The 19,804-nt window shown below is 41.1% G+C and overlaps 1 protein-coding gene across 1 annotated transcript in view; it reads left to right on the forward strand.

The window, feature by feature from the left end:
* Positions 1–18,489, forward strand: part of ddc (dopa decarboxylase) — a 31,546-nt gene extending 13,057 nt beyond the window's left edge. Inside the window, exons 5-14 of the mRNA XM_070443948.1 lie at positions 1,833–1,967; positions 5,007–5,156; positions 8,807–8,873; positions 9,045–9,139; positions 10,257–10,324; positions 11,552–11,628; positions 13,215–13,234; positions 13,397–13,495; positions 15,377–15,478; positions 15,834–18,489. Coding sequence (XP_070300049.1) covers positions 1,833–1,967; positions 5,007–5,156; positions 8,807–8,873; positions 9,045–9,139; positions 10,257–10,324; positions 11,552–11,628; positions 13,215–13,234; positions 13,397–13,495; positions 15,377–15,478; positions 15,834–16,034 — 1,014 coding nt within the window. The 3' untranslated portion in view covers positions 16,035–18,489. The remainder of the gene's footprint in view (positions 1–1,832; positions 1,968–5,006; positions 5,157–8,806; positions 8,874–9,044; positions 9,140–10,256; positions 10,325–11,551; positions 11,629–13,214; positions 13,235–13,396; positions 13,496–15,376; positions 15,479–15,833) is intronic.
* Positions 18,490–19,804: the final 1,315 nt, after the last annotated feature.

Below are 19,804 nucleotides of genomic sequence, written 5' to 3' on the forward strand. Positions count from 1 at the left end.
AAGGAGGGCCGAGCACGCCCCCATTCTCATCGACGTGGACGTAGTGGAGCAGGTTGAGAGCTTCAACTTCCTTGGTGTCCAAAACACCAATGAGTTTCTTTGGTCAAAAAACCCAGTGACAGTCGTGAAGAGGAAACGATAATGCATATTCTCCCTCAGGAGACTGGAAAGATTTGGTATGAGGATGATATCATCTTCTATGAGGAAATAGCAAGCATTTTTGAAACGGTCTCTTTGTGACACAAGTTTGAGGAGTTTTTTCTCCAATTCCTGCCTTGGCCACAAATACAAGTATAGGATGAGTCAACAACATTTGGGTATAAGTTAACAGAATCTGAAATTTTAAAAGGGAGATTTTCACTGGACAATTACTTTAATCCTTGAATTTGAAGAGGTGAATTGTTTTTTCCTTTTGACCATGCTCAGGTTGGGGGTCTGTCAAACAAGCTGTGTTCGGGAGTGCCAATTATCTTGTGGTGTTGGGTAATGCAATGTTGCTAAATACCATCGGGGAGAGAAATATGTATCCTGGGTTTTTAATGCTTTAGGCATGGTTCTACAATATTATTTAAAAGTGTATAGCCTAATTACAGTATGTAATGTCAAATGCATTACCTGAAGATGGTCATGATGATTTGGAGCCTATGTTCATGTAGGCCCTTTTTATTAAACATGTTGATTAATGATTGGTATCCTATTTAATATCTGTCATTCATCTACTAGACAGGCAGACAGGGTTAAGGTCAGTATGCATCCTTTATTTAATTAACTAGGCAAGTCAGTTAAGAACAAATTCTTATTTACAATGACGACCTACCCCGGCCGAACCTGGACGACGCTGGGCTAATTGTGCGCCGCCCTATGGGACTCCCAATCACAGCCGGATGTGATACAGCCTGGATTCAAACCAGGGAATGTAGTGATGCCTCTTGCACTGAGATGCAGTGCCTTAGACCGCTGCGCCAGTCGGGAGCCCCATGCAGGCATGATTGAGGTCTTGTTTAGGTTATTTGACAGCGCAGTGTTAGTGTATATTTTTGACGGCTTTATTATTTACTCCCTGTTAATAGACTAAACACCCTCATCCTGAGTTTTACACCATGCCAACTTGTCGGCTGCCTCCTTCCTGAAACCTCCACAGCCAGAGCGCCACTTCACACCATTGTAAAAATCAGGATGGATTGATTTACGTGATCTAACTTGATATTTCCAATAGTTCAGGAGTCTGCTAGCCTGCCTGTTAACAATAATGTCCACACCTTAATGACTGAAAATAACTGATATGTCTCAGACAGCCACAAGTCATTGTACAACTATTATCTAGGAAATTGTATGCGGCACAACGAATGTTCAGATTGATAATAWRGKMCYWTATTATCAATCTGAACATTCGTTGTGCCGCATACAATTTCCTAGATAATAGTTGTACAATGACTTGTGGCTGTCTGAGACATATCAGTTATTTTCAGTCATTAAGGTGTGGACATTATTGTTAACAGGCAGGCTAGCAGATAGGATCAAAGGATATTCTAACAGCACAACAAGCTGACTCAATAGACATTGATGATGCTTAGAATGGCTGTGCATATGAATAGCCTCAGCAAAGAACAAAAGTTCTTTGAAAACCATCAGGTTTGTATGGAGCAGATTTGACATGTAATGTACGTGTTTTATAGAACATTTTGCACTGGGTATCTCATCTAACCAGACTTCCCGAGACAGTTTTTCTGGACCCTCCCTATGACACCAGATGAGGTACATGTTGCAAGGCCTACAGGTTTGACTGAAGTCATTGAAAGTCACCCCACTTACTTTCCTCTGTCTTTCTGAAGGGTACGGCCAGTGAAGCGACTCTAGTGGCTCTCCTAGCTGCCCGCTCCAGGGCGGTCAGAATGATCCTGGCCAGTGACCCACAGCGTCCAGAGACTGGCATTACCTCCAAACTGGTGGCCTACTCCTCCGACCAGGTCAGGTTTCTACTCTTACTCTTATTAATCTTACTCCTACCCTGAACAGGTCAGGTTTCTACTCTTACTCTTATTAATCCTACTCCTACCCTGAACAGGTCAGGTTTCTACTCTTACTCTTATTAANCTACTCTTACTCTTATTAATCCTACTCCTACCCTGAACAGGTCAGGTTTCTACTCTTACTCTTATTAATCCTACTCCTACCCTGAACAGGTCAGGCCACAAAACTAGATGAGCACTATAGAGCACTTTAACCCAATCAGTCCCACCGTAATGCAGGTGCGTTTTAGTTATTAACCAATAGATAAAGAGGGAATAATTCACAAAATAATAAACAAATGTTTGTTTTTTATCGTTATAAGTTTGGGTATTAGTTCCTCTTTATCTATTGTTTAAAATATGATATACAGTGCATTAGGAAAGTATTCAGACCCCCTCACTTTTTCCACATTTTGTTACGTAAAGCCTTGTTCTAAAATTGATTAAATAAAATTTTCCCTCATCAATCTACACATAATAACCCATAATGACAAAGCGAAAACAGGTTTTTAGAAATGTTTGCAAATGTCTATATATATATATATATATATATATATATATATATATATATATATATAAAAAAAACTTATTTANTATATATATATATATATATATATATATAAAAAAAACTTATTTACATAAGTATTCAGATCCTTTGCTATGAGACTTTAAATTGAGAGGTTTCTACAGCTTGATTGGAATTCACCTGTGGTAAATTCAATTGATTGGACATGATTTGGAACGGCACACACCTGTCTATATAAAGTCCAACAGTTGACAGTGCATGTCAGAGCAAAAACTTAGCCATGGTGTCGAATTAATTGTCTGTAGAGCTCCGGGACAGGATTGTGTCGAGGAACAGATCTGGGGAAGGGTACCAAAAAATGTCTGCAGCATTGAAAATCCCCAAGAACACTGTGGCCTCGATCATTCTTAAATGTAGAAGTTTGGAACCACCAAGACTCTTCCTAGAGCTGGCCACCCGGCCAAACTGAGCAATCAAGGGAGAAGGACCTTGGTCAGGGAGGTGACCAAGAACCCAATGGTCTCTCTGACAGAGCTCCAGAGTTCCTCTGTGGAGATGGGAGAACCTTCCAGAAGGACAACCATCTCTGCAGCACTCCACCAAGCAGGCCTTTATGGTAGAGTTACCAGACGGAAGCCACTCCTCAGGAAAAGGCACAAGACAGCCCACTTGGAGTTTGCCAAAAGGCACCTAAAGACTCTCAGACCATGAGAAACAAGATTCTCTGGTCTGATGAAACCAAGATTGAACTCTTTGGCCTGAATGCCAAGAGTCATGTTTGGAGGAAACCAGGCACTGCTCATCACCTGGCCAATACCATCCCTACAGTGAAGCATGGTGGTGGCAGCATCATGCTGTGGGAATGTTTTTCAATGGCAGGGGTTGGGAGACTAGTCTGGATTGAGGGAAAGATGAACAGAGCAAAGTACAGAGAGATCCTTGATGAAAATCTGCTCCAAAGCGCTCAGGACCTCAGACTGGGGCGAAGGTTCACCTTCCAGCAGGACAACAACCCTAAGCATACAGCCAAGACAACGGAGGAGTGGCTTCGTGACAAGTTTCTGAATGTCCTTGAGTGGCCCAGCCAGAGCCCGGACGATGACGTCTTCTTCAGTGACCTGACCATTGCACTTATGTATAGCCTTGTGGCCCATTGAGACTCAACAATGTCAAATAATAATAATGATAATATGATTCAAGGTAAATGGCAAATTCTAGTACAAAATAATACTAATGATAAGATAAATAATGTCTTGTTAATCAAAGCTTCATTAATTGTAGCACTACAAATGTCATATACTGTACATGCTCAAATGCACATTATTATTAGTATTATTTGGTGCTATAATTTGCCAATTACCTTGAAATATATTATCATCATAATTGTTTTATATTGTTGTGTTTATTATTATTATTATTCATTTTTTGTATATATATTTTTTACCCCCTTTTTCTCCCCCATTTTCAATCTTGTCTCATCGCTGCAACTCCCCAATGGGCTCGCGAGAGGCGAAGGTGGAGTCATGCACCCTCCGAAACATTACCCGCCTAACCTCGCTCCTTAACACCCGCCAGCTTAACCTGGAAGCCAGCCACACCAATGTGTCAGAAGAAACACCGTTCAACTGGTGACCGGGGTCAGCCCGCAGGCACCTGGCCTGCCACAAGGAGTCACTAAAGCGCGATGAGCCAAGTAAAGCCCCAGCGGCCAAAACCTCCAAGTGCCTTAGACTGCTGCCCCACTCGGGAGACCCCTATATTGTTTTGTTTCAATGGGCCACTAGATAGGAGGTAAGTGCAATGGTCTGGTCACTCTGAGGGAGACATCACCTTTTTGCATCCTGTACAATGGATTAAAGTGAGCTAAAATAAATACATCTCTGCTTTTTTTGTAGCTTTCTCCAACTCCTCTCTGCCTTGAATTAGTCATTTTGTACGTTTTTCTTGGTAAGCCTTTCTTGTAATATGGGTCTGTTTGTCAGGCAGCACAGTCATGCTAGGTCTGCTCTGTTGACCTGAGCAGGATGGGATTAGATTATTGCTCTGCCCCTAGGACAACACTGGCCTTTATGGGGAAGAGGAAAATAGCCGTGACGTTACACAGTACAACTGGTACTTTAACGTCTTACTTGATGGACGGACTACAAACATTATTTAATCTTTGGCCAAATGTACAGTACTATATGCCGAGATAGACTGATAATTTAGAATGCTGTAAAATAACCTATTATCATGATCTTGCTTAAGTCTGGTTGCCGTGACGATGTTGGCTGTCTTTAAGTCACCAAAATCATTATCTCTCTTTGGGCTGTTATATTGTTGGCTATCTTGGGCGCTCTACTCTCTTTGGTCTGACGTTGTTCAATTTCTTGAAGTGATCTACATGTATATCATCTACTCTTTTTGGTTTGTGACATAGTTGGCTATCTTGAAGTCACCTGTGTTAACTCTACTATACTCTCTTTGAACAGGCTCATTGCTCGGTGGAACGAGCAGGTATGATTGCCGGAGTGAGGATGAAGAAGATTCCGACTGAGCAGTCAGACAAGTATGCTGTCCAGGGAGAGACCCTCCGGAGAATGATACAGGAAGACAAGGCTGCAGGACTCATCCCCTTCTACGTAAGAACAGAACACACTCATCCCCTTCTACAGTACAGTGGCTTGCGAAAGTATTCACCCCCTTGGCAGTTTTCCTATTTTGCTGCCTTATAATTAAGGATCAGCGTTCCATCAATGGGACAGTTGTAAATCATGCAGCGCGTTATGTCAAGATCGCAGATTGTAGAGAAACAACAAATGTCGGTACATATAAGTGTCTTATATCGGCTGAAAGCTTAAATTCTTGTTAATATAACTGCACTGTCCAATTTACAGTAGCTATTACTGTGAAAAAATGCCATGCTATTGTTTGAGGAGAGCTCCTAACAACAAAACACATTTTTCACCACGATAGGTTTGATAAATGAAATGAAAGGTGAAATGTGCACTTACATTCTGAAATCTTGCTCTGATTTATCATCCAAAGGGTCCCAGAGATAACATGAAATGTTGTTTTGTTAGATAAAATCCTTTTTCATATCCTAAAAAGGTCCATATAGCATGCACGATCGATTTTGTATTTCCACTCGTTCAATTTGCAGAGAAAGGAATCTGTGAAAATCTCACCCTAAACGTTGTTTCAACGAGTCAAATCACGTTCGTATCTATTCCTCAGAGATCCTAGAAGGTAACAAGACTTCACTATTTCATTAGGGGTGTAGTATATCCTATAGGACACCATATTTGGTCAGAGKGCGATGCCTTCATGAAACGTCAATGATTCGGGCGGCCATCACTTGAACGACTGTATCTTTGTCAAATAAGGACCAATCAGGGTCAAACAAAGCTAGCTAGATAGCCAATGAGCTGGGCTTTACGGGAGTATCCATGTATATGTTGTAAAATGTAGCTACTAACCTTGTATGATAGCATGCCTTATCATTTTGGACAAAAATTATAAGGATATTCAGAGTTATGAAGTTATGAAAACTGGTTGTTTTGCAAATGTTGAACTTATAATATGGATACTAATACTTGAAAAGCTAAATCAAAGTCCAAATATACAGATTTGGCGATATTCTTGCTGAAAAATGGAATATGAATGCGAATGTCTCCTTCACGATTTGCCCAAATGTACCTGGGGACTTCACACTAAATGTCATGTAGTTCACTCATTCTTCAAGTTATCCGTCTGAACCTTTGCACATACACTGTTTGTGGACACCATCAGAATTACAACCAGAGTGAACTATGACCTTTCTCTTGCATTTCAAAGATGGTGGTAGAAAAAGAAAGGTTGTTTTTTTCTTTGTATTTTCTTCTACCAGATCTATTGTGTTATATTCTCCTACATTCAATTCACATTTCCACAAACTTAAAAGTGTTTCCTTTCAAATGGTACCAATAATAATAATTTTTAGGGGGTTTGTATCATTTTGATTTACACAACATGCCTACCACTTTGAAGATGCAAAATATTTTTTATTGTGAAACAAACAAGAAATAAGACAAAAAAACAGAACTTGAGCATGCATAACTATTCACCCCCCCCAAAGTCAATACTTTGTAGAGCCACCTTTTGCAGCAATTACAGCTGCAAGTCTCTTGGGATATGTCTCTATAAGCTTGGCACATCTAGCCACTGGGATTTTTGCCAAGGCAAAACTGCTCCAGATCCTTCAAGTTGGATGGGTTCCGCTGGTGTACAGCAATCTTTAAGTCATACCACAGATTCTCAATTGGATTGAGGTCTGGGCCATTCCAAGACATTTAAATGWTTCCCATTAAACCACTTGGGTGTTGCTTTAGCAGTATGCTTAGGGTCATTATCCTGCTGGAAGGTGAACCTCCGTCCCAGTCTCAAATCTCTGGAAGACTGAAACCGGTTTCCCTCAAGAATTTCCCTGTATTTAGCACCATCCATCATTCCTTCAATTCTGAACAGTTTCCCAGTCCCTGCCGATGGAAAAACATCCCCACAGCATGATGCTGCCACCACCATGCTTCACTGTGGGAATGGTGTTCTCGGGGTGATGAGAGGTGTTGGGTTTGCGCCAGACATAGCGTTTTCCATGATGGCCAAAAAGCTACATTTTAGTCTCATCTGACCAGAGTACCTTCTTCCATATGTTTGGGGAGTCTCCCAAAGGCCTTCTGGTGAACACCAAACATGTTTGCTTATTTTTTTCTTTAAGCAATGGCTTTTTTTCTGGCCACTCTTCCGTAAAGCCCAACTCTGTGGAGTGTACGGCTTAAAGTGGTCCTATGGACAGATACTCCGATCTCCGCTGTGGAGCTTTGCAGATCCTTCAGGGTTATCTTTGGTCTCTTTGTTTCCTCTCTGATTAATGCCCTCCTTGCCTGGTCCGTGAGTTTTGGTGGACGGCCCTCTCTTGGCAGGTTTGTTGTGGTACCATATTCTATCCATTTTTTAATAATGGATTTAATGGCGCTCCGTGGGATGTTCAAAGTTTCTGATATTTTTTTTGTAACTCAACCCTGAACTGTACTTCTCCGCATCCTTGTCCCTGACCTGTTTGGAGAGCTTCTTGGTCTTCATGGTGCCGCTTGCTTGGTGGTGCCCCTTGCTTAGACTCTGGTGCCTTTCAGAACAGATGTATATATACTGAGATCATGTGACAGATCATGTGACACTTAGATTGCACACAGGTGGACTTTATTTAATTAATTATGTGACTTCTGGAGGTAGTTGGTTGCACCAGATCTTATTTAGGGGCTTCATAGCAAAGGTGGTGAATACATATTCACACACCACTTTTCCGTTTTGAATTCTTTTGAATTTTTGGAAACAAGTTATTTTTTCTTTTCACTTCACCAATTTGGACTATTTTGTGTATGTCCATTACATGAAATCCAAATAAAAATAAATTTTAATTACAGGTTGTAATGCAACAAAATAGGAAAAACGCCAAGGGGGTGAATACTTTTGCAAGGCACTGTATGCGATACAATCACAAATTGTAAGAACAGAAAACACTCATCCCCTTCTATGTAAGAACAGAACACACGTCCATTTACATGGACAAGCTTTGAYGCGGCAGATTGTCACTTAGAATGGACACATTCATTTTCCCCTTATTATAAAGAATATGCCACAATCAACTGTCCAGACAATAGTCAATAGTCAATCACAAATAACCAATAGTCCAATACAGTCCACAAACACACTCTTATGAATATAATGTACTGTATATTTCCAGAAAGAACATGCGTATTGAAACAACAGTCTAGCCCTAGAACCCACACATAGACTCACAGTGGCAACAGTTGAACGGTGAATTACATCTTTCTCCCATCTTCCTCTCCCCGTCCACTGCTGTTTGTGTGTACCATGCCCTGAGGCCTAAATAGCATGAACTGTTAATTGTAATCGCCTCCTCTGCCAAACCAAATTAAACTGGATCTTGTTAACCCATGATAAACGCCAGGAGATCAGTATCTGTAAATGATTACTATACTGGCCTAGTCTGTCTCCCGACAGACAAAGATGTCCTAATCACAGTGTTTATCTGAATGGACAAATCTCTTTCTATGGCTGTCTATAGAGGAGGAAATTACAGGTATGATTATCATATCGTTCAAGTATTATGGCATTATATTTTCAGTTATGCTAGAGCCCTTTGTTCGACCATCATAATACAGTACACCTCACTCATTGTTGTCATGAAGATGTTACTTTATGAGTTGTTGATTTTTGTTCTTTCATTTAGTTCTGTGCTACTCTTGGGACCACTCCCTCATGTGCATTTGATCACATTACTGAACTTGGGCCCATATGTAAGTATGATTCTCAAAGCATTATTAACACATTCATAATGGCTGTCTATTAGCACCGACACATGGTTGTAGACTMATAAAGACATAGGAATCTACTGTACAGCCATGTCTCAGGACCAGCTCTGTGTGTTTCTGTACTACTGGTTCTACACATTTGTATTTTTGTCTCAGGTAATGCAGAGAAAATCTGGATGCACATTGATGCTGCATATGCTGGGAGTTCCTTTATCTGTCCTGAATTCAGACCCCTGTTGAATGGCATTGAGGTTAGAAACCAGCCACAAATACACACACACACACACACACACACTTCCAGTTAAATTGTCAGTGAACATACTTGTATTTACACCCATTATAATTTGTGTTTGATAATAACTTAATTTGACTGTCAAGAGGGAAGTGTGCTAGAATGAGTAATATGCCCAAAAATTGGTAGGAAATTAGAAAAGCATCCGTTGACCTTTTGAACAGCATGCGTCTCTCCAGCCGAGCGAAGCCGAGTGGAGAGCCACACTGAGAGCACAGATAAGGCTAAAGTAATTTCCTCAGGCATCATCAGACCTTTAGATGAAACCCCGCTGCTCTCCTCGTCCAAGAAATATCACTGTTTATTAGCGACACAGTTCAAGACAAGTTGGCAGAGTGGGGTGGGGTGGGGGTGGGGGGCAGGGATGTAGTAGAGGAGGGCGTGCACACACCACACACACACACCACACACACCAACACACACACACACACACACACACACACACACACACACACACACACACACACACACACACACACACACACACACACACACACACACACACACACCTGAATGACAGGCAGTCAGGCACACCGCTCCCTCAGCAGCTGAGGCTGGTTGCTAGGATATGAGTGATAGGCAGGCTCCTGCATCTGTCAGCATGGTAACAACTGGGCACGAGCCCCTCTGATTGATATTGTCTCCTATTGCTGCTTGCTTTTATTGCATCTGTGAAGGCAGATGGGAAGGATATTAGAAATGCAGCGATAGAGAGCAAATAGATGAGACTGGAGATTTCTCTCTTTGAGGAACCAAGGTGGTGACAATGGAGTTATTGTGCAAGATGCTCTATTTAGCATTTCAAATAAAGGTTGCCTAGGTGTTAGATATGCTGCGTACGCCATATATTTGGAGCCATCCTAGTGAAATATTGTTATCTGTTGGGGTGGTAGGCCAGCTGCAGTCAGTGCAAACCTAGTGATGGCAGCAAGGGGCTTTGACAAATCAAATATATTCTAAGACCACGGTTTTCCTACAATTAAATGGAAAAAAATGGCTTGTGTATTATGAGGGTGACCTGTACATTTGGGTCGAAATCAGCTGATTTGAATGGCCGACTCTTTTATCTTTTTCAGTTTGCAGACTCATTCAATTTCAACCCACACAAATGGCTGTTAGTCAACTTTGACTGCTCTACAATGTGGTAAGTTATCAAGTGATTGACAGTCAGCCTTTGTAGAAACATTGTTTTATTATTGAACAGGTTGTTTTATCTGACCAGGGGGACAGTCTGTAAAATTCCGTTCTGGTCATTTAAATAAAAACATACAACTTCCTTAAGTAAAATCTTTATTTGTATAATATATATATATATATATATATTTTTTTTTTTTAAACATATTTTCTGTTCTATGGGGAGAGGGGAGCAGCTTCAACATGGTTTTTAATATTGATTAAAATCTAAACTGCCTTGTGAGCTCAGCACGACACTGTGCAACTATATACGTGTCTATAACCTAAAATCTAAGGCTGTACTCTTCTCCCCATCCTTAGTTACACTGTTGCTATTGTGGCTATTGACTACACCACTCTACAATGGGCCGTCATAACAAAGTCACCTCCAGAAGTAATATCTAGACACCTAAAGCATTCTTTAAACAGAGTGGGTGGGAATAGGCATCCCATCTGCCCTCTCTCTCATCACCCCACAAACAACCCCAACATTTCTTGTTGATAGAACGCTCAATGCCCTCCTCCATCCCCGGTGAGTTGCCATGACAAAGTCAGTWAACAAAGYAAATMACTTATGTAAGGAGAGACTTATGTAGTCTGCTCAGAAATAGCTGTGCTTTTTTATGACGCTATAGTGTGTTTTAATAACTGGAATAAAGTTAAAATTACTTGTAGCATCTCAGTTTATGTATGGTATTATTGGTTTATAACAGTTTGTAACAATATGTCAGGTGAATGTGTTACTGAGAGACCCTGGTCTCACTTATAATCTTACTTCCTTATTTCATGCTCAACTGATTGTGAAAACATAATTATTTCAACTCATTCTCAGAGACAAAATCTAGAGCACAAGTTGTGCCAAGTCATTGTTTACAAAAACATTATTTCTGCTGCCTGCTGCAGTGTCATCCKCTGTAGGGTGTCCCCTTAGACCATTGTCACTTTACAATACAATACAACTTTATTGTTCAATATAAGTTAACAAAAAGAGAATATACGTCAATAAAATAGAGATTATAATTTACTTATACTGTGTGTCTTTTGTAAGACTTAATGTACCACTGAACAGCTTCTGTATGTGGGGGAACTGTTTTCTGTGCTTTTCTTTAAAAAGCCTTGCCCTTTAGCCTACCCTTCTGTTTCCTGTMGGAGCTCTAAGAGGGTAACAGTGTTTAAGTGTTTCAGTGTCTGTCCATAGGGTGAGGAAAAGATCTGATCTCATTGGGGCCTTCAAGATGGATCCTCTATACCTGAAACATGATCATCAAGAGTCAGGTAGATATTTTTACACTGACAGTAGTCTGTATTGACATCACTTTTTTGTGTTATTCCTAATCTATTGGGTTTAAATGTGGTAAAMCTAGCAATAGTCTCATCAGCATATTTACAGTATAGTGGTTTAATTTGATCAAGTGCAGATGATGTCTGGAGTCCCTGTAATGTAATGGGATGTGAATGGTGTTAGTGTGAGAGCCTAGTACGTCACATCATGGATCTGAGGGTCTGTCGGCTTACTCAGCTCACAATCCTGCTGGCTTTAGGCTTGCTAATAAACCCAAGGTGGATAAACTAATACTCACCACCATAGCCCCATGTTTTATATGGCTAGGAAGTGTGTGTGTGTGTACGCGTGGAAACGTGTGTGCGTATGCTCGAGTGTGTGTGGGTGTGCATGCGTTCATGTACTGTAGTTGCACCGTATGTTTGTGTGTACTTGTGTTAGAGAGCTAATACAATAAGGCGTCCAAACGCTCTCCTAATCACACGCCTTACACAATATGTCACTCTAAAACAGTCCAATTCAATTACCGATGTCCCTCACGTCCTCCCAACAAAACATTTGCACTGTAATAGTCCACTAATGGTCCTGTTGCATCGCTGCCTGCCAGTGTTAGCCAGTGACAGAGTGTCACCCATCTTAGATGCAGATGTAGGCTGTGTCCCAATTAGAACCCTATTCCTTAGATAGTGCACTACTTTGACCAGGGCCCATAGGACTTGGGTCAAAAMTAGTGCACTAGTTAGGGAATAGGATGGCATTTGGGATGCAGTTACACAGCACAAGAGTCTGCCTCTGGCAGGCTGCAGCTGTGCCTGAAGCCTCCTCCRCCTTAATTGGACTGACAGAAAGACAAAAGACTGGCCAACCTCTCCTCACAGAGGGAGGCTGCTCACAGTAAGGCCACTGCTCCCCCAGCTCCAGCTCAATGAAATTACAGGTTATTACCACTGCAATAGGGCTTTTCTACTGTATGTGGAGGCAATGAGAGAGAGAGAGAGTGAGAGAGAGTGAGAGAGAGAGACTTGCTCTGGCAATGTTAACATCTGTTTTCCATGCCAATAAAGCCCTTGAATTGAATTTAATTTAATTGAGAGAGAGAGAGAGAGAGAGAGAGAGAGGGAGAGAGAGGGAGAGAGAGAGAGAGAGAGTGAGAGTGAGAGACTGACAGAAACTCATATTTATGTTCATTTTTTCCCCTTTTGTACTATTTGCACATCGGTTAACACATCGTTACAATATGACATTTGAAATGTCTTTATTCTTTTGGAACTGATGTGAGTGTAATGTTTACTGTTCATTTTTATTGTTTATTTGACTTTTGTTTATTATCTACCTCATTTGCTTTTGCAATGTTAACATATGTTTCCCATGCCAATAAACCCCTCAAATTGAGAGAGAGAGAGAGCTTTAGAAGTAATGGTGCTGTAATGATTTGGTATAAAGCTCAGCGATGGTAACAACATTCCATAATATGCTAATAATTATTGTATAGACACATACTATAAGTGATGGACTACAGTGAATTAAAATGTTGGCTGTGAATTGCTAATAGTATAATTACTCATCTGTTTATTTACAGGGCTGGTCACAGATTACAGGGTAAGCTGAATGGTTATCTATTATCATTATATTCTGTCTATGTGTAAGAGTGACGCTGGATGTCATATCAGATGAGTTCATTCTGTTTGCTCCACTAACCCTAACCCACTTATCCCCCTCTGCCTCACCCTATCTCCCCCTCTACCTCACACTACCTCACAGCACTGGCAGATTCCACTGGGCCGAAGGTTCCGCTCTCTCAAGATGTGGTTTGTCTTCCGGATGTATGGGCTCAAAGGCCTTCAGGACTACATCCGTAAGGTAACAGCAAAGCACAGAAACAGCTTCGGTTCCCTTCCCTTCCTCTGTCTGTCAATCAAATCAGCCTGGTCTGTGTCTATCTAGTTCTGTCAGTAAATGAAGCAACAGCAGCAGCAACACATAAGGCCTCCAGACAAACACTGAGGCATACTGCATTCATCTACTGTCTATATTAGATAGAACAACTCCAGTAAAGCATGTTTGTAATCAATCATATGTAGGCTACAGTTGTCTTTTTACAAAACAGTGCTATTCAACAAGTTGACCATTGACTACTGTAGGTCAGATTACATAGAAATGTCTCTGTATGGGGCTTTTTCTATCATCTTGGTACAGCAGCATGCAGTTTCTGAATAGACATACAAACAGTAAGTTAATTATAGTGGACACACACGGACCATTAAACTTCAGTGGTGGTGACCTACTGGCTGGGAATGAGGAAGTGGAGTGGTCAGCTAATAATCACAGTTAGGACCAGAGTTTTGGCCTCATTAATGACTGAGTTGGCAGTGGAGTTATTACTAATAGTCCTGTCCTGGCTGTTCTCACTCAGCCTTTGATTACAAATACTGTACATCATGATGTACTACTGTGTAATTGTGATTACATGCAATGATACACGTTTCGGTTCTCATTAAGCATTCAATGCCACACACAGATTAGTGAATGAATGACATGTTTGATCCTGTGGTGAATAAGAGTTTGACCAGGGTGAGCAGGAATAGGACATGGTATTTAGCTTGGAGGTTTCCCTCCAAGGAAGGTTGGACAGTTTGACAACTATTCCATGGTTATTTTCTTCAGATTTCCGGACGTCTTTGTACAAACATAAAAGTACATACTGACCTAGCCCAAAGGCCGGCAGATGGCGATATTGAGTTGTTTCATTTTATCATCCAAAGGGAATCTATGCAACCGGCTATACATTCGTATCCCCTGTGGACTGGTTCGTACATAAAACATTCTCCATTCAGGCCGCAAAGGCATCGATTTGCTTCTTAACTTGATTTAATGGTGAGAAGGCATAAAAAACGGGGGAAATATGCATACCTACTTTATGAAACCCCATTTTCCACCACCATGCTAGAGTGGCTAATTGCAATTCCCGGATGTTGTGTATCGCATTCAGCCAATCAGGTTGCAGCATACTGTTGTTTACCATTGGTCTGAACGCTGTACACAATGTCAGGAAGTAGCATTAGCCACCATTTTGTCGCCACTAAATCAAGTTAAAAAGGAAATCGATGCCTTTGTAGCCTGAATGAAGATTGTTTTATGTACTAACCGGTCCACGGGGGATACGAATGTATAGCCGGCTGCATACTGTAGATCCTCTTTGGATAGTAAGCTGAAATTACTCAATATCGCCATCTGCCAGCCTTTAGGCTAATACTGACCTTTTTATGACTAGATTCATTGTCAAAGAGCTTGTGCTTTTAATTTGCGTACTAAAACTGAGATATATCTGGTTCCATGGGCATACTAAACAACAATGCATTTTCTGTTCAATTCAGGAAGTTGTATGGGTATGGCTATGTGCTTTAATGTTCTTCTAGTATTTTCACATGTCTAACAGTTGTCATCACATTAACCCTTTGGTTGAGAATGGAGCCCTTCTCAAGGGTAAATGAACATTAAAGACAATGTAGCTACAATGTATGGTTTCAGCATTTGCTGAAGGTATATTACAACAGCCAGCTAGCTAGCTGCTGTAAGGACACCACCCTCTAGGAAAAATTATTCATTAAAATTAAGTTACTAGGGTGCCACCTAGTGTTCATATCAAGAAGTTTACCTTAACGCATTTCCATCAGCAGCACCTCAGACTTCAGTGGAAGGCTGTCTGAGTATGAATGAATGACTGTCTCTCTGCCTTCACAGCATGTGGAGTTGGCCAAAGAGTTTGAGAGCCTGGTTCGCGCTGACCAGCGCTTTGAGATCAGCGCAGACGTGGTCTTGGGGCTGGTCTGCTTTAGACTAAAGGTAAGACAATTCAGCCAACTGTGAATGTTAGTTCAGCACATGATCATCAAACGTTCAACAGACCATCGTAAACTATCTTTGTACTGGAGTAGACTAAAATTATTTATCATTAGGTCTATGGTATATAGTTTTAGTTAACGTTTTTACACCTATGCATTGTTCACATTGCCGGCATACATTTCTTTAAGTTTTTAAAAAGTATTTGACTATTGTTACATTCTAAATGGCACACTATTCCCTATATACTGCACTACTTTTTACCAGAGCCCAATGGGATATATAGGTAATAGGGTGCACTATATAGGGAATAGGGTGCTATTTGGGACGCAAACTATCTTACCTTTCCTCCTAAAAGGGCTCCAACGAGGTGAACGAGACCTTGCTGAAGAGGATCAACAATGGTAGGAAGATCCACCTGGTGCCGTGCCAGCTGTCTGGTCAGTTTGTGCTGCGCTTCGCCGTCTGCGCCCGCACCACCGAGTCACGTCACATCCGCGAGGCCTGGCGACTCATCACACAGCTGGCCGAAGAGGTCATGCAGGAGCTGCCCCACTGACCATCCACATTGACTAGACAGGCTGGGTTGGACCAGGGGCTGTAATGTATCAAGCAGTATTTCAGAGTAAGAGTGCAGGTCTAGGATCAGGTCCTCCCCTGTCCATTCATTAAAATATAAAAGGCAAAAAAMATCCTAGAAACGGATCTTAGATCAGCACTCCTACTCTGAGATGCTTGATGAATAAGGGCCCTAACCCCACCTGACCATGGCCGGTATTCAAAACGTGTCTCAGAGTAGGAGTGTCCATGTTATCTTATTCCTTGTGAAGTAAAAGGCTAAACTGATCCTAGTTCAGCACTCCTACTCTGAGATGCTATATGAATACAGGCCTGGATCTCACTCAATGGAGGCTGCTGAGGGGAGGACGGCTCATAATAATGGCTGAAACGGAGCGACTGGAATGCCATTAAACCATGTGTTTGATACCAGTCCACCGATTCCGCTCCAGTCATTACCACGAGCCCATCCTCCCTAATTGAGGTGTCACCAACCTCRTGTGATCTCACTGTGTTTACATCATCAGCATACTGTAACTGCAGCCCTTTCTCTTTGCTGTCTCATCCCATGTGTGTATTTATATGTGTGGTTGTATGTGAATCAGTGAATTTGTGTGGGTGAGTGTGAATAAATTAAAGGTGCGTATGTSGGTGAAGCAAATCATATCCAGATGTTAAGGTTTTGCCTGATAGGTTACTGTAGTGTAGGGTTTACTGACAATACTCAAGCATGTGTTCTATGTAAAACCAGACTGACTGAGTTCTGCTCTGACTCCACACCAGTGTGCTAAATGAGAGAGGCCAGGCTAGACACGGGCACCACCCCCCTCAGGGCTCTGTGTATGCCCCACCTGCTCCTACAACCCCTCTCCACCCTCACCCACACTGCCCTGTCCCTTCTCAACCAACTGTTCATCCAAATCACTTTAGAGAAAGGCCAGCATGCTAAAAATACAGGCAAGGACTTAGTATGTGGGGCTTTATCCTGCCTGAGGTTTATCCAGGCTCTGATCACTCAGCTGTGTTTACCTGCTCTAGTGGAGTGATTAGTAGAGGTATTCAATTCAGTACAACATTATTTATCCCCTTAGGGACATATTGATTAAAACATTGGGATAGTGTAGGTCCCTAAAACAAGATTGCACATTATACATGTTCACAATTCAAAACATTTAAGAGTCAGAAAACATTGTATGGTTTGGCACCATTATGCAGTAAGTAGAGATATAAACAGTTAGTATCCCACAAGGTTTGAGCTGTTCACTGTTTTCATGAAGCCCAAAAAATAAGTAAAAACATTAACAGCCTGTTGAGATTATGCCAAAGAGAGAAACAGGTATCTTATGCCAGAGACACAGGTATCTTATACCAGAAAAACAGTTATCTTATACCAGAGACACAGGTATCTTATACCAGAGACACAGGTATCTTATGCCAGAGACACAGGTATCTTATACCAGAGACACAGGTATCTTATACCAGAGACACAGGTATCTTATACAAGAGAAACGGGTAGCTTATATCAGAGTTGTGGCCTTTCCCATGTCAATTCTGAATGTAAACTAAAATTCTAATTCCAAAATGTTCTCATAGAGAAGCATTGAGCAGAAATGTTTAATTCCATAATCGACTGAATTGAAAAGGAATTGACCCCAACTCTGTTTCATAAGCAGCTTTGTCCTGAACATCATAATAATAACCCATGAGACACATGATGAGACAAATAACAGCTCGTATGGGAGCATCAGTTAAAACACTTACAGTAGGCTTTTGCCCTGCATGAATAAAATATACAGACAACAGTTAATGTCTCAGTTGATTTGAAGAGACACAAAAACAATATATACCTAGCTTCACTTAATGCCCTCAGCAGTAGCAGTGAGCCAAGGAGGAATTGACTTGAGAGGGTCTCTCCTTAAGAAGGTAATATGAATGTGTACTTTACTGTATGCACATCATATGATGTTTCTGTTGGGCTGTTGGATAAACAAACAAGTTGAATTAGATTAGACCTTTAAGCTGTGAATCCCAGCATGTCATGGAGTCACTCGAAATGAATTAACTATGTAATCTTAAGAGATAAAATATCCCTGTCCCTGGTTTGATTCACAAGTCAAGTGTGCCTTTTGAATGAGGGATGGAGGGGTGTGTGTGTGTAGAATATGTGTAGTGGTRTCTATTTGTCTCTTTTGTGTCTGTGTTTACTTGATATAACCAGCAGTGGGCTGACTGCTTCAGTCTCACACTGGGGGGAAATTGTATTGTTAACTTGATCATCTTTTACCTGGCGATAAGGTGGTAGTGCAATCCTATGTTTTTTGAAGGAGGAAAACCTTTAGCATAGCTGTATTCTTTTATATGCTTTGAGTGGCTTTGTGGCTTCCTGCTACTTATCTGCCTCGTGGCATCATTGTATGGTCCTCTTTACACAACAAAATAAATGTGTTTGCGATGTGTATTTGAGTATGTCATACTTTCACATTGGATTGGAAAGGTCCATTGGTACCCACAACTGATTATGTATGATTAGCCTATTTAAAACTAAATCAGCACTATAAAAATCACACTATTTCAAGTACAATATTTATGAGTTTTGGTGCGACGCCCTTGCAAACCACTAGATAGCAGCATTGTCCTAGTCCAACGAGGATTGGAGCAGTAAAACCACAAATAGAACAATGAGACCGGTATTTCACCGTATGTATAAATGTGAAGCATCTGCTTGGCGTTTCCACTCACTACAGAATATAATAGTGAGAGGAAGCCCACTGGCCGGCGGTGGGAGAAGATGGAACGAGATGGATTTTGGGCGACATTCTGCACATTTTCTCAGTGAATAATAATTTGATTTCAATACATTTTTATGTTCCCAAAACTAGAATATGTTATGAACAGAGTGGACTAAGTTGTTTAAAAGGAATGCAAAGGTTGAATTGAGTTATTGCACAAACGGAAATATGCAGATACATGCGAGAACGCGCCAATAGGATCTCACTAGCTCGTGCTCGGCTCTGCCTACCTCCTTACTTGTTCGGCCCACTATGACTAATTTGTTTCCATTGAAAACGACAGGAGATGGTCTATCTTGGTTTAGTTATAACAAATCTTTGGTAAAACCTTCAGCTAAAAAGCCTAACATACCAATTCTGCATCCATATTGGCACCATATTCCCTATATAGTATTGCACTAAATAGGGAATGGGTGTAATTTGGGATGTACACCCAGGTTCCAAACAGGCCCACCAGGGTAGCCCAACAACCAGATCTGGTCTGTATTGAAAAGCAGCTCTGGGATCTGTCACAAACAAGTGCCAGTACCTTACTCAATGTACAGGGGTACTGGAGTTGTTGAYGTGGGTTTATACATAAAAAGTGAKTGGTAGTAGGAGTATAGAAATACTTATGGTAGTATACTAATGATAATATATACAGTGCCTTCGGAGAGTATTCAGACCCCTTGAAGTTACAGCCTTATTCTAAAATTGATGAAATAAACAATTTTCCTCAGCAATCTACACACAATACCCCATAATGACAACGCGAAAACAGGTTTTTAGAAATAGCTTATTTACATAAGTATTCAGACCCTTTGCTATGAGACTCAAAATTGAGCTCAGTTGCATCCTGTTTCCATTGATCATCCTTGAGATGTTTCTACAAATTGATTGGAGTCCACCTGTGGTACATTTAATTGATTGGACATGACTTGGAAAGACACACACCTTTCTACATAAGGTCACACAGTTGACACTGCATGTCAGAGCAAAGACC

The sequence above is a fragment of the Salvelinus sp. IW2-2015 genome, linkage group LG6.1 (assembly GCF_002910315.2).
Source record: "Salvelinus sp. IW2-2015 linkage group LG6.1, ASM291031v2, whole genome shotgun sequence".
NCBI classification, from domain to species: Eukaryota; Metazoa; Chordata; class Actinopteri; order Salmoniformes; family Salmonidae; genus Salvelinus; species Salvelinus sp. IW2-2015.